This window comes from Anopheles merus, unplaced genomic scaffold, assembly GCF_017562075.2.
Source record: "Anopheles merus strain MAF unplaced genomic scaffold, AmerM5.1 LNR4000261, whole genome shotgun sequence".
NCBI classification, from domain to species: domain Eukaryota; kingdom Metazoa; phylum Arthropoda; class Insecta; order Diptera; family Culicidae; genus Anopheles; species Anopheles merus.
Window position 1 is genome coordinate 17,237 of NW_024427841.1, and position 16,329 is coordinate 33,565.

At 45.6% G+C, this 16,329-nt stretch overlaps 1 protein-coding gene across 1 annotated transcript; it reads right to left on the reverse strand.

Moving 5' to 3' along the window:
* Nucleotides 1-6,060: 6,060 nt before the first annotated feature.
* On the reverse strand, nt 6,061-13,394 carry LOC121601991 (probable G-protein coupled receptor Mth-like 1; the record flags this gene model as incomplete). Its single annotated transcript, XM_041930776.1, has 3 exons — nt 13,034-13,394; nt 7,265-8,843; nt 6,061-6,277 (listed from the first exon to the last, which is right to left on the reverse strand). Coding segments are annotated over exons 2-3 (1,039 nt in total), but the record flags the coding sequence as incomplete, so codon positions are not given.
* Nucleotides 13,395-16,329: the final 2,935 nt, after the last annotated feature.

Below are 16,329 nucleotides of genomic sequence, written 5' to 3' on the forward strand. Positions count from 1 at the left end.
CCCGACCACGCTGCTGTACGCTTGTAACGCACCGTTTTATGACACACGCGTTCTTGATTCAAATCTTGATTGGGTTTTAACACTCTTGTAGAGTGTGATTACATTCAAAAGCAAGCCTATCTCACACAAACAATCTCCCAATGGGCGGGGAGCGAGCGAGGCTTGTTGTAAAATCACTGCTCAATTACTAAAATTCTAACCTGCACAAACGGGAGTTCCCATTTTGACAGATTCGTTTTCCTCTGTTTTTGGCAGCTCTTTCCTTTGATAAGAGAAAAAGCCTAGAAGGGAAACGCAACAGCAACAGATTATGAACATCAAAAGGAGAAAAAAATCCACTTTCACTATGAATATTTTTCCCATAAACCATAACTCTCCACTTTGCTACCATTTCTAACCCGCAGGGCGCATGTGTTTTTGGTTTTCTTTCCCGTTCCTGTTCCTTACACTTCCATCAAAAGCAAAGCAAAAATAGGACCATATTTACATTTTCCTATTATTTCCTTTTTTTATTGTGAACTCATTTCCTTCATTTTCCCTTTACCCAGGGCGGGAAAATTCGAGTCCCGGAATTCCATCACTGCAAGCCATCCGTTACTTCATCAGATTCGGTAATATAAAAGGCAAAAAGAGGATGAGGGTTAGTTCTCCATACCAAAACGCCGTATTAATCGGAGCTCAGCGGTTCGAGGCTAGCGGTAGTTTTTCCATTAAAAAATTCTCCCCCCGGATGAGATTCCTATGGCTATTTTCAATTTCCTCTCACTCACCCGGTAAACAGTCAAATATTCGATTTTGCCAACCTCAGAACCGTCAGAAGCAGAGGCCTGGTTTACCCTCCGTTTTTTGCTATTTCCCTATTCTTCGCCAGTCCTATCTGATCCGTTAATCCATCTAGAGAGTGTCCAGTGCAGCACTAACCACAACACATCCGAACCTCCATCCACGGAGAGAACGATCCTCCGAACGATTTTTCGGACAGAGTTCTTTCTTTTACGCTTCACCGGACCTAATGCATCCTCGGAACACACTACCAGAGTGGTCCTCAGATCACTCCTTTTTTTGCTGTGTGGTGTGAGTTGCGTAGCCACAGCAAATGGATATCCCTTTTAATGGAAAAGCTAACAGCGGCTCCCGCAACTCCATGAACTGGGGGGAAGAACTCTAAAGTGCACTCGACAAAAAAGCCTAAAATCAATTTATTTATCAGGGATTTTTTTACCACGAATTTCCTGGAACGTCTGTTCCGGAAGGCCTGTTTTCATGGACCTTTCGCGTGAGCGAGCAAACCACGCGGTTTGAGGTATATCGGCAATAATACGTTATTTATGTTCAACCCTAGGTTACCTAGGGCCGAACAGTAAACGATTAGTTTTCCTATTGGTTCCCTTCTAATGTCTGGCGAATTTGCTCTGCAACCTGCCAGAACCAGAACACGGAACGCATGACAACACCCCTGTACCACGGAACTGCATCGGCAGCGTACTAGCGGTTCTGCACTGCAACGACACATCTCATTGTCGTCCATCATTGCCAGATTTTACCGCAGAATGTGGTTTGCGGGTTTTCCACACTGTCCACCCGGTACATGTGTCCACACCGCAAAACCCACACGCCGCCGGAAAAGGAAAGACACGCGCGAGCGACGAGTGCAGTAAGTCCTTCGGCATCTTCGGACACCGCGTCGAGTAGGGCCAATAATTCCTTCCCCTTATCTCGAGCAATGGCACAGGAAGAGCAGCAGCCCGCAAGAGCACCCGACACTGGAGACGACAACTTTCGGTAATTATACCGAAGTTTGATTGCTACTATTATTACCCGGCGCCATACTTTACCCCCAGCAGCACACGGTACTCTCTCGATGGTTTATTGTTATCAGTGACCATTGGTTGCGGTTTCTACCCCATACCTCGCATCCCGGAAGATGCAGACAGGGTGAAACGTTTGACTTACGGACTGCACAGGCAGCGCACAAGCACTGCTCGGCCCTTTTGACTTCCAAAGCGGAAGTTTACTGTGCACCCAAACTCAGGATGGGGGCGAACTCTCGAAGAGGATTGTGAGCCGAGAAGAGTATTATTATTATACCCCCTACACACGCAACCCCCCCGTTTTTGTACGCCTGCAGTACGAGATACTAAAGCAAACAAGCAATTTCGCAAACAACAAAAGGGCTTGGTGAGTTATCCCTATGTCCAGGCGGGTTTCCCGGGGGCCGTTGCTGTGCCGCCATGATTTCCGGCGATGACACGTGCTTTTAATGGTTTAATGCTGCTCGAGGTGCAAACTCGCACGGGGATTCAACAACTCCTTGGCTACTGGAGGTGGAGGTGTGTGCGCTGAGTGAGTTCTTAAGAGTGTGTTCTAATAAAATATATCAATAGCCAGTGCTAGTAGCGGTAGGCACGTAGGCAACAAACAACCATTAACACACTCTAGGCAAGAAGTTGGCGTTGATTATAAGGGTGGTGTTAGAACGTCCGTCTCGTATAAATATTGATCGATGTGCTTAGGTTGCCAACCCGAGCTCCATGTAATAAGATTACATGCTTTTTATCTTGGTTGGTGGTACGATAACATCGGGAAAAGTTGAGCAAATAGTACTGTAGCTTCTTCAATAAATACAGATCTATCTACTGCGCAATCTTCTGATTCATTTGAAAGCCTTACTGATTGCTGATAGTGATGAATGTTTAACTTCATATATAGACTTAAAACTAATGTCACGTTTCAAAGTAGAGTGATCCTGATATTCCTTGCGGAAATCCAAAAAGCCTACAAATGACATCTTTATAATATACAAAAATAATTTCCAATGATGCTAAGATGATCCGAAATGCATGGATAATTTAAAACAATTTAAATATTTTAAAATAATTGGTGAAAAAACACATTATTTACCACTCAAATTGTAATTATTGCAAAATATTTTAGGAACTTCAAACTCATAGCATCATCAAATTATAATCAAATAACCATTTTTTATATAATTTATCGTAAAAACATAACAAATACTAAATAAGTGTTTATTTCCTGGAGATTAATCGGCGGAACAAATGCACGTACATTAGCTTACGCCCTACACCTCCACTTGCAACTGACACCTCTAAATAGGTATGCTCACCCTCACACACTGCCCCCCTATCATCATCTGGACATCCTCTGAAATCGCTCTAATCGCTGGACATCCTCTGAAATTAATTTCATTTAGCCATTTAAACACTCTCCCACATCTGCCCATAAACGAAATAAAGGGAGCGGACGACACCCATCCAGGAGTAGACCAGCGCCCGGCATTTTTCCCGTGCGCAAATGGAGGTGATTAATTTTATTGCACAAATGTGCACAAGGTGTCTATGGGCCAATGAGTCGGCTTTGCATTAGGAAGGGGAGAATAAATAGCTTACGTATGTGTCCCCTTCGAGCTGGAGAAAAACTCATTTACATAGCCATTCCAATGATGATGAAAGCATTTCAAGTAATCTAATATAAACCTACAACACTTTATACACACACACACATGTCCCTCGCTAATCATAAGCAATGTTTGAAGTTCTCTCATCTGTGGGGACAGCCCGGGATCATCCTACCGAAAGCCTGCAAAAAGGCTCCAATTTCAACTGGTTATTTCCGTCCCGGTAATCTCGGTCTCGGTGCTCCAGCCAAATCCGAAGCAGAAACGAGAACCATACATTTTAGATTTCAATTTATGATGCGCCCTATCTGCTCTGATTAAATGTTATGCTCTTCATCCTTTTGCTTAAGCTCTTCTAGAGCTTCACAGTGCTGTAAAACCCCTGTAAACCCCCAGGGCTTGCGGCAGTTTATTTCCCAAAGTCCAGGAATCGTCCAGCAGTCCCATTTCCCATTTGGCAGTACATTGGTCCAATTTTTGTCCAATTCCTTTGCCGGCAGGCTCGGGCGATTTCGTTTTGCGACCAAAACGACCTAAACCATTCCAGGCTTACGAGCGAAGATGATCCAGAGTAAAATGATTGCAGTGATTTAGATTACATCAGATTCAAACCCGGACGGCTTACCGGAAGAACTCGATGCCCCGCCGCTCGCCCTGTTTGGCAAACGACAAACGGAGGGAAGGTTTGTAAATTGAAATTCGAACTGCTGCAGCGAACATCTCCGCGTAGGGAACATCTCAGTCGGACGGATGAGCAACACGAGCAACACCCTACTATGCTACTGCCTAACATCCTTAGAACCTCCAACACGGGAGGGGCGTACAATCACGCTTGCAATAACATTTAATAGTGGCAAGAACTACATCCAAACAGGGGAAAAGTGGGAACGACGGAGAAACCAGGAAGTAGCGAGACGGATTCTCCCTAAAATTTACAAACTTCACTAACTCCAACCTTCACGGCATTGGACGTGTAAGCGTGAGGGTACGGATAGATTGTTTCCTATTCAATGTTGTTGCCTTCAGTGCGACTTCTGCAAGGGAACGACCTAACTTCCAGCAGTCAACTTTGCCGCAGTGTATAATAAAATGTTCAATAAATCTTCTCCGGCTGGGTGCAATGGATCAGGACGGAACGAATCACAATGAAATGGATGGCAGGATTCTATCACTTTGTCATTCAAATGAAATGCAAACATTCGATCAATTTCATGTGAGCGAATCTAAGTAGAGAAATTGTGAAAAAGATATCTGAAGATAAGATATAAATATTTTTATCCTAAGTTAATATTCTCCGGGAAAGATTCTCATTCCAGGCACACAAGACTCTCTACTACTGAATCACAGAAACAATACAATAAATGTCAAACATTCCTTCTCTCCAGCGATGTACAATGCACTCTGCTTGATTCTATCGCAACGTGCTTCTAAGCTGCTTGAGCATTCCGTAACTGGTCCATTCTACCGATTTCCCTCGGCTTACGGGTTGCAAATCTCACCCCGGAGTGTGCACCATAAATCCATCAAAATTCCAAAACCTCCAATTCTCCGTTTGGCCTTGGGAGCGACGACTTGAGCGAACATGTACGGTAGACACGGTAGGAAGAAATTTTCCACAAATTTCTCGCCCCGAAAAACTGAGGCCCCTTTTGGTTACAAAAGCAGCGGAGATCTCCCCTCTGGTCTCCACCTACCGACCTTAATCCTATCAGCAGAGATCTATAATTTATGAACCAACCAGTTCAGTGCCAGCGCGTGATGGTGATGGTGGGAAGCGGAAGGCCACCAATCGCCTGCTAAATATTTGACCATTTGAAAAGTACTCCCCGGCACGGAATGGACCAACGGAACGAAGCACACTTCTGTGGTGATATTAAATTGTACCAGTATTCGGCTACATTCGCACAGAACCCCGGGCCCGTAAGGAGGAGAGCATGTGCCGATGTGCGATGATGCACACGGAAACATTTATTAGACTCTAACCTCAGAGACAAGAGAACAGGAGGAACAATCCAAAAACCAGGCCGCTTTGGGGGTTTCGGAATGCGTGATTGCGAAAAGTCCGTGGGAGCCGGATTTCGCCCATTCGTGCCCATTTTCATGCTGAAATTTATTCGAAACGCATTCCTGATAACGACACCGGGACAGTACCCACACACACACACACATACGATGTCAGAATAACAGTGAGTGCTCTCATAATCGTTCGCCCATGATCGTCATCCTTGTCGTCGTGTTTTGCTACAGTTCCGTTGATAAGGGACGACAGCACGCCTTCTTTAAATCGTAAATTATCAACACTTGCGCTTCGTGCTAGCACCCCGACATCCAGGAAGTGGCCCCCCGAAAAATGACCTCCAGCACCTCTCCAATACCACGCAAGCGGAAAAGGCGGAAACGATCCGTTCGTAAACATGCGCCATGGCATGCGAAAAACACATAATAAGATCTTAATTATAGATAACCTTCTCCTTCATAAATGGGTCTGCTCTTGTACTACTTGCGCTACGAAGCCACTTTCACCACCGAAACAATCGCTACCCAATCTTAGGGGACACTCAATTACGAGCGCAACGAGAAAAGGGAATGGCGCCTATCTCCGTTGCATAATTGCATAATTTTGCTCCCACTACCCCACTACCTACCTATCAGTGTGCAGGCCGGTCCGGTGATGGAGTTGCCGGAAAGTTGAGTGATGGCAAGGAGCAGATCGCCCACGAGCAGGCAGGCGACGTAGTGCGTCTGGCAGCGCCAGTGCAGCACGTGATGCTGGGACGGTACGAGCAGACCGGTGGCGAGCGTCGCCGCCAGAAAGATGGTCGAGATGAGCAGCCCGGCCGAGTAGAGGACCAACCGGCCGTCCTGTGGATGAAATCAGGAAGAGAAATAGGGTTAGAATGTGGCGATGAGATTGTTTTAACGATGGAATTATGGGGGCAGACGAGAGTGAATGTTTGCTTTGCAGTAGGTTCTTAACGTTTATTATGAGGATTATTGTGATAAGAATCGTTCAGGGTGCGTTTAAAATGATACAGATTGAAGTTGTAGTGATTCAAATACAAAGTATTACCAGGAAGTTGGATAATGCAACAGCAAAATAACAAAAAGATAGTCTGAAGGATGAGTTTCAAGGTTCCATGACCATTTGAATAGCAAAAAAACTGATGTAAATCCAACAAAACATTGAAAAAAATGAAACTAACTAATAACAAACTCCAAAAATCCCCAACAAAAAGCATCCAATAATATACTTGAACAAGTAATTTTGCTCTCATGCTGTTTTTTTCCATAAATTGAAACCAATCCCGCCACACAACAAGAGTTTTGTATTTACTTTTCTCAACGCTTCTGTTTGCGTTCCCGGAGCGCACCGGGCACAGAAATTGGCGAAAAACGTTTATTGCATTCTCATCAGCGATATTTCCCTTGCGGAAAAGTGCGGCAAGCGCCCCTCGAAACCTCGAAAACAATATTGCCAATGTTATTAAAATCATCACCACCGCCATCATCGTCATCATCATCACAATCGCCATCATCGAGACGAGTGGAGTTTCTGCAACAATTGCCCGGAGGAGATTGAATATTGAGGATAAAATCATTCCCCTCTCCAGGGGTTCAACGCGACCACTGCTAGACTTCAGGGTTTTGAGTGGACGATTTCAGGGGGAAGCGAGACTTGTGGGATGTGTATCACAGCAGGGAAAAACCTTTTACAACATGAAGGGATGGCGATGATGTGGAAAATTTAACACCATCCCCTTGCTTTTCTGCAGAAAATGCTCTCATCCCTCAGGGGACTGATCGACAACTTCAAGCCCTGGAAATTGATTTGACTTCTGATTTGCTTACCTGCTTCGCAATCGGCACCGAAGCCGGCTGGAAGTGCTCGGAGCACGTGAACACGTACACCGTCCGATCGTCGTCCCGCACATGCTCCAGGCAGAACTCGCCCGACGCAAAGATCTTGCCGGAGTCGGTCGTTACCGAGCCGGTTTGTTCCTGCAGCCGGGACTCCTCGAAAGCGCCCGCGATCGCGTGCTCCTTGCAAGCCGGAAATCCGTAGCTCAGCTCCACGTACGGGGAGTTTACGATGCGCGAATCGTACAGCTCGTGGCCGCGCGGCAACTTGGAGCAGGTCCGATTGCCCCGATCGTACGCAAAGTTGGAACCGCAGCAGCGCAACACAACGCTCGTCTTTTCTGGCGCCTGAAGGGAATCCATCTGACCACCGCCGTTCGTACCGTCGGCTGCCGGGAGTTCTGTCGGACGTTCCGGGCATACCAGGGCCACCTTCTCATCGATGCAGTAGTCCGGTACGGGCACCAGCACGTGCTTCTGGTTGAGGAACAGTGACCCATTGCCCATCAGCGTGACCAGATCGACGGCGTACACGTTCGGCCGGGGGCAGGTGTCCGGTTGCTGCTGTTCGGCAAACTTCATGAACGGCGGTGCCGAGCCGAGATCCTTGTACAGTTGACCCTTGGCGGGGAGGAAGATGCGTGGCACCCATTTGGCTATACCGCCCGCCACACACTGCCGCTCGGCCACGTTGTAGAACTCACCCAGCCGGCAGCATTTGTTGATCCGGACCTCCTGGGGCCGAGTTCCGGCCAGCCCCGGGACGGCCAGCAGGACCAACCCGAACGCAACCAGCGAAAGTAGGCTGCACATTTTTGGTCAATGCTTGTTTTTCTTTGCCCGTGCTCTATTTTCCCGCCCCTTCAATCCGGTTCCGCACGCACTGTGGGGCACTCTTTTATAAGCAAAAACTAATCTAACACACTATCACAAACTATCAACCACACGTCCTACTCCTTAAACGCTGGAGTAGCGATGGTTGTCGGGAAGGCGCTTGTATTTTCTTGCTATTTTCTTTTAGTTGCGCGGGCGACTTTTCACTTCACGCGTGACACAGATCGAGCAGGGATGGGGAAAACCGGACGGAATCGCGACAATACAGCACAGTTACACATGCACGCACACACACAGACACACAAACGCACTGTAATAGATCATCAGCAGCATAAGCCACACGCAGCACGCAACGATTTCTATTTCCTCTTCTCGGGGTTGACGTGCGAGCGCGCGGAGATTTTTCCTCTCTTTTCGTTTCGTTTCACTCACTGGCGTTATTTTTTTTTATGCTCGCTTTAGGGATTTTCCTTCCCCGTTTAGCGGGTGCGTGTGATCGACTTACTTGACGATCGCATCGGCGCCCACGGTACACTCTTAAATGCTCTACACTTTCCACACAAACGGTCGAGAATGGTTGGGTTTTCTCGGCCTTTTTCGCTACCCCATCTACCCCACAACAGATGAGGGATGAATCACACCAACTGCTTGGGCGCGTATGTGTTTAGCGTCGATCGCGTGCTTTACTTCGGGGCGCACCGGGGACGAGTGCGACACTTGAGCAACTGGCAAATTCCTAAAAACGAGATTTAAAAAAATGGAAAAAACGGGAATCAGCAGAGAGATTACACGATTAAACTAAACGACTACATGTGCAAAACAATGGCACGCTTTCTTCACTGTGCACTGTGTAGGATTAGTTTCCGACCGTGGCCAGCCACAAAACGCACGTATTTAGCACGCGTTGCAGCGGGCGAAGCTTTGACGCGACGGCAGTGCGCGACCGATCGTAATGTGCGCGATGCTTCTTCGCGTGCACGTAGCCACTCACGCGCGCTGGGCAATAGTAACGCGCCGCCGCTATGAAACGACGGCATGTGTGACACAGCCGACTGGCATCCGTTTTGCGCTGCTGCTGCTGCTGCTGCTCACTGCTGCTGCAGTCTTTGTAATTAGCACAGCGCGCAGGGGCGGGTGTATGCAAATATGCAAAACGAATGCACAAATGTGCATCGCACAGTAATGCTGCGCACAAATGGCGCAAAATGCAATGAATCGGATGGAGTGCTGCGCACCCGGTGCGGTGATGTTGGAGATATTAAACCAGGGGCAGAATGTACCGGGGCTAGACACATCCACTGTGTGGCAAATTATGGATGATAGGGCATTGTGAGATGTTCATCGGTAGCTGTTTAGAAATGATTCATAGAGAAGTCTTTAAATCCAGACCACTATTGCTGAGTTCCTGTGTTTCATTTCATTTTTTTACCAAAATTAAAAGTGTACCAATAATTACTAGCCGGTCTCATGGTACAGTCGTCAACTCGTACGACTTAACAACATGCCCGTCATGGGTTCAAGCCCCAAATAGACCGTGCCGCCATACGTAGGACTGACTATCCTGCTATGGGGGGAAATCAATAAGTCACTGAAAGCCAACCCCACAAGTGTGTTGGCAGGCCTTGACCGGCATCGGTTGTTGAGCCAAAGAAGAAGAAGAAGAATAATTACGAGTTTTATTCAACACCTTTATGGGTACAAGTTCAATTCTATTCTTGACTTCTTCTTCGAGAATCAAGCAAAGTTACCGAGAATATTATTCTGAGATTTAGATTTCCCGTTACAATTCTACCAGAATTAAGCTAAGAGAGCTCTCCAATGACTCAATTTCATTATGTATCCTTTTAAACCCTCCAAATAAGAATTATTGGAATTTTTATAATAATTTCAAGCAAATTACTAATGAAATAGGAAAAACTAGTGACGAAATATATAATAAAAAGTTCATTAGGCTTGATATGTTGTATCCATTTAAGAATATAAGTAAATTTCATGGTTTGGAGCAAACAACTACATACTGAAGCCTGTTTTGTAGTCCATGTAAACAAACCATTAACTTTTCATTTTCAGTTTTCACTTGAACGCGACTTCTAACCATTTATAAACGAGTGAAGATAACGTTGAAAGGATAAATGTTGTGTTTTATCAACAATCATTCAAAATTAAAATAGTCTTATTTGCAAAATATTGTGAGCCGTTTGAAGGTGTTAAACAGAGGATTTGCCTAGTGCGGTCCTATATCTGAATGTTCCTATCATCTTGACTCGAGAGCTTCTAATTTTGCTTGTACTTCTCATCGCATATCATCAAAACTTCAACCTAGACATCCATCCCATTGAAGAGTACAATATCAGACTGGAATGGTTCCTGTCCTAGTTCCGAAAACAACTTCACAGGATCGAATCACTGCTTTAAACAGAAACTTTGAGGCCTATCCCACCATGACTAATCCTCAATAAATCACGCACGATGATACTTGAGATACTTGAGCCCGTAGCGAAAACCAACCATACAGTCCAAGCAAATGATAATTATGATTCATATGCAAATGAATTTCTGCAAAATTGCATGATTTCATGTTCTTTGTGATCTGGCGCAAAGCACCGAACGATACTTTTGCCATTAACATCGAATCAAAAACGGGTGTCCCGACAACTGCGTGGCACAAAATTGCGCCCAGAAAATGTCTGATAGCATGCGTGCATCAATGATTATTTGGTTCCTCGACGTAAATGTTATTGTTTACTTTATCGGTCCATCGATTGGAGCTCCATCTTCATTGCAGGGGCCAAAATCACAGTATTTAACATTAAGGTACACATTAAGCTTTGACAAACATTAATGCCCCAGTGTGGGGAAAGAATAAATACTCATAATAACACAGCCCAAAAACCAACGGTGTCCAAGGGGTCGTCCCGCAGGCAGCGGTATATTATTATGCGATCTTTCCCCAGCGCTCACACTCTCCAGGCGTCCATTAAGGAGGCAATTAAACTTAAGAATCCAATTTCGTCGATATACACATATTACCTGGCCTTCGAGGGGGAAGGACGTCGCTGTTGGACTCAACAACAAAAAAAGCAGAAGCAAAAGTGATCTTGTGATCGGCACCACTGCAATTCCCACACCACACGAAAGGATGAGCGATCGTTAGCGGTCATTAAATCGGATCGCGATCGTCAGCGGCTCAGGCGTCCCACCTCAGTCAAACGTCAAACCCCGAAGTTTTGTACCCGGGCGCCCGTGTCTCTGTGTGCGTGAGTACCAATAAACCGGTTTTTTTATTCCTGATGATAAGCGCTCCTCCGATACATGGACGCTCGGACGCTGGCGGGGAGAGATCGTTCGCGCCACCGTCGAAACAGGTTCAATCGTGCTCGTGGCGTGGAAAAACGTGGCGTGGACGTTTCAAAACTGTTTTCTTACCAAAAGGCCCGACTGATTAGCAATGCAAAAACCGTGTCACCGTGTGTGGTGCGTATTCTAATAAAGCATCCCCACTGGTACCACTACAACCGCGCCAAACTGGGTGCGTGTGAACGAGATGAAGCCAGTCGATCAGTAGTGGCCTTATCGCGTCGCTCGAAGGGAGATTGAGTGAGCGGGATGGACAGGAGCGCCAAAGATCGAACACCGCTGAACAGTGCGTAGAAGTGCGAAAGAAAGGCTCCGCTTGTTGCGTAATTTCATGCCAAAGACTATTATATTCTGTGCGGGCGCGTGTGTGTGTGTGCGCTCCACTGATGACTAATTTACCCATCAACCGCCCCATCACCATCGCCTTGATCATCATCCGAGGTGGAACAGAAAATCGAATCTAATTACTCAGCCGAAAAGCTATGTAGAGCAAGTCATGATCGTCAACGGACTTTCGCCTCCTTTTGGCTCCCTCTGCGCCATCTATTGTTCTAATGCGAGCGAGAGCAGGATCGATCAGAAGATCCATTTCTTACGCTCAAAGGGGTGAGTAATACGATCCGTCACACACACACACACGATCAACTAGATTTCTTCATCTTGCGCTATTTTCAAGCTTTTCTCTCTTGTTTTGCTTCTCGTTTTTTTTTTTTGTTATACAGCCCAGTTCTCGGGTCTGGTCCTGAACCCGCACACACACACACACACCGGTCACTATCAAAAGGGCGGCACTATCTTCCTCTCCTTCTCCCATTCCTCCACGTTCGAGAAGACGCGGCTCGAGAGGAACAACAATGATGCGAGACGCCAGAGTAAAAACAAAAACCTTTTGCCTGCTTGGATGATGCAAGCCGGCACACTCGCACACACACGCGCACACAGGTAACACACGTGGAAGAGGGAAAGGGTGGATCGTAATGAAGAAATACCTTTCCCAGGGCTTGCCCATTCCCTTATGTTGTTCTTCCCTTTACAAAGCGCACAGAACACGGACTGCGGTGAATTGTTTAGCTCGCTGCGTCTGCCATCTCGTTCTTCTGCGACTGTAGTACACAAGACATAGAACTGCTACAGGTGTGCAGCAGCGTGTCCTCCTCTTTCTCTCTCTTTCACTCTCTTTATATTACTCACACCGGCACCAATACTTTCGCCCTCGCGCCGATTGCGTCTATTTCTATTGTCGTGCTGTGTGCGAAGGGAACTCCGTAAACTAGAACTCTTTTGTTTCGAACGCACACAACCGGTTTTTGATAATTTGATGGCATTCAAATACACTGAGCACACCTGTCAGACGTACCGAAGCGATCGGTAATATTGACAGTACAGTGCAACTTTATTCCTCGAACCAACCCTTGACCCTTTGTTTACTTCAATTTGCTTTCAACTGACAATAACAGACACGCAAAATGCCGGATGCGTCGTGCAATTTTGTGCGTGTGTGTTTTTCAGTGAAAGTTTGCCAAACGGGCCAGGATGAAGCGGATGAAAACACACGCCACAAACACACACCTTTTTGCTGAAGCCTTCTTGCAACGGTTCACCTTCACGCACAATGCACCACAGTGACCATACAAAAACAACAACAAAAATACTGGAACGGCACTTTACGGTATGTTTTTTTTTTTTCACTTCTTCTGTATAACAATATTTCCTTCCCAAACTCGGTGCATTTGCCAAACACTTTGCAGCCAAACGGCTAATTTCTGTAAGCGCGCGCGCGAATCGAAACCCACCGTTCGGAGAAATCAAAATTTACGCAACCGCGAATGCCGGGGCCGTTTCGAGCGAACCAACGGGTACGCGCTCGCTCGCGTGTGTTAACGCTAGAAAAATAAGAAAGCGACTAAAGCGGAGAGTAACGCACCCGGGCGCACAAGAGCGTACTATACCCACCAACCGGGCACGGAGCGAGTCGGTTGCACGCACACACCGACACGTGTGGCGCGCGTGGTAAACAAACCGCGTACCGTGTTCATCTGACACTTGCCTTGCTGCCGGCAAGCGATGACAGTGTGTTAGTGTGTGTGTGTGTGGTAGCATAATTCCGACGAACTGCACGAAGCGGCAAAGGTGGCACAGACTTCGGATTGGAGATGAGGGAAACTGCAGCACATTTGAACGGTGCTGCTGCTTTTCGTTATTTCTGCTTCCAAAAGGATTTAGTAAATGGGTTTATTAGAGTATTGATTGGAGGAGATATTTTAAAAGCACAGTTAAACTATTATTTAAAACAACATAATTATTATATATTTTAATAGTAAAAATAAATCAAGAATAATAATTTTACACATATCTAAATTAAAAAAAAACACAACAACAAAATCTAAATGTCAAATATTGGCTAGTCAGACCAGTGTCAATAATTGCACAATTGACAATTTTTCTCTGAAATTTTTAAACATTGAATTTCATATTTTTTCCAGATTTTTATATTAATAAATTCCACAATTTTGGTAACTAAACTGGTACTGTCTGGACTGGTACTTTGGTACTGTCACTAGAATTGCAAGCAATTGTTTACTATTTATTCTAAAATACCGTTTCTATTTCGCATTCGATGCTGCTTCCCTTAAGACGATCCGAAGGCATTCGACTTCGGATTTGGTCGGGTTTATGCTGCCACAGCACACGCACACATGCAAGCGCTCACCTTTGCCGGCAAGTGTCAGAAACGGTTTGTTTACCACAGCTTTTCAACTGTGTGCGTGTGTTACTATTGCGCGAAACAACAAGGTAACGTGTTTTCCGTGCGTTATTTCAAGTTAGGGCAGTTTTGTTGGGGAATTTTAAGCACTTTTAAATTATTTTAATACACGTAGCTTTAAACCAAGTGAAATACGTGTTTTGGTGGAGTTTGTTTTTAGTTTCAATGTGACTTTTTAACATTGCGTTCATATTTTGAGGTCATAATGTTGCAAAACTTGCGAAACGTTAGCTCCAATGCATTTTAATTTGATTTCGCGCACTGTTATACATCTTGCATCACGCCAGGAGCATATGCTGCATATGTACAGCGATGCACCCTGTGCTATGTCCATCTTGCACACAGCGTACAAACTCTTTCACAGAAGGAATGCAATGTTTCATGCAAGCATATAACACCAGTGAATGTAACGCATAACGCATTGTCCAGCAAAGAGGCGTTACTTTTTTGTCCCGAGCGCTGCGCACTACCAAATATAATTATTGATAGTGACGTCATATTGGATTTTTTGAATAATTGCTTTTCAAAGAAATTCGTCACATTTATTATTATTATATCATATTGAATTTGTAATATATTGGATTATATTGGATTTTGTCATATTTATTATTATACTATGTTTTAAAATTAGTTTGTATTTTTGATAAAATTTCGTACATCTTGGAAAGCATAAATAATGATGTCCAAATGTTTATTACAACATATAAAAAGGACATATTTACGATGCGACGATACATAAAAGCCTATATTCGTTTACCTCTATTTGAGCCGAAATGTTCGTAAATCATCCATTTCGCCTTTACCTCAGCTGCCTCAGCACAACCACCCAATCCAATATCCTTTTTCGTCAACTCCTTCTACCTTCACGTCTCCCCGTTGGCACGCATACTCATTAACGCAAGCTGACGCCGGAACGGTTTACATTATCGCTATAAAGTTAATTGCAAATCAGTTGTGTGCCTTGACTTCTTCCACCACCCACCCCGGGCCAAAGAAAGTACCTATTGCTTTTTCCCCTGTTGGCACAACGTTTACGACCAGACACGCACTCACACACACACATGGTAAACAGAGAGCAACGTGTTTATCGGTCGGTTTTCCGCCTGCATACAGCAAAACCTTACTATCGCCCTTCTACTACTGCTTCAACCGAGGCCTTGTCATTTTCCCAGAACAAATAATTCATATTCGGTAATGAATTCTCTCGAGAGGACGTACGATTACACAGTGCGGTGACAAACACGGTACAAACCGTCCCAGCCCAGACTAGAGGCACTTTAACGATGCACACAATATGCTGCCATAACAAATGCTGCTTAGAGTGCAATGTACGCGACGCTCAATCGACAACGTTCGAGTATCGATTCAAATTTTTGTATTTTCTCAATCCCCCTTTTTTACGAGTTTTTTACCCTACCCCTTGAACGATGGCGCACAATCACGCCAACGGTTGATGAAATTCACTTTCCCTTGAAAGGTAACTCAATTACACATTGAATTGACGCCCCGAACTGTCCTGTTCCGTTCTGCGTCGTCCCACACACACACGCAACAAACCACTTCCCCCTCCCCCTCCCCCTAATTCCATGCTGCTGCATCATCTAAAGTGCATTATTGCTTATGGCGCGCTCATTTGTTCGTGGGTCGAGTGCAACAACCTAAACCTGTGTAACCTCCCGCTGGGTCGAACGTCAAACCGTTGCCGGTTGTACCGATTGTTTGCAAACCCGAAACCCCGTCCGGGACGTCGTCCTTATCGTACACAAACAGCAGCTCGAACGGCATGGCTCCCCTTAAAAAACCCTCCCATACGCTCGTTTACGCAGCCGCCCTGAAGTGACACAAACATGCTGGACGAAAAAACCGGGAGGGTGCGATGCAGCAACCGGCACCAGGTCCTGGAATCTTTCAACATCTCGGGCAAAGCCGGGTGCGAGATGGTAATAAAATAATTCTACACATCAAAGTCTAAGGTTGGGGTGAAATGGGCGAAGTCATTCCTCCCGACGAACGCAAAACCGAAGGGCTGAACCGTGCGAAAACGTCAGACTGTGTTTAAAAAAAAACACGTCTTCCCCGTGCTCGCTCACTCACACTTGTC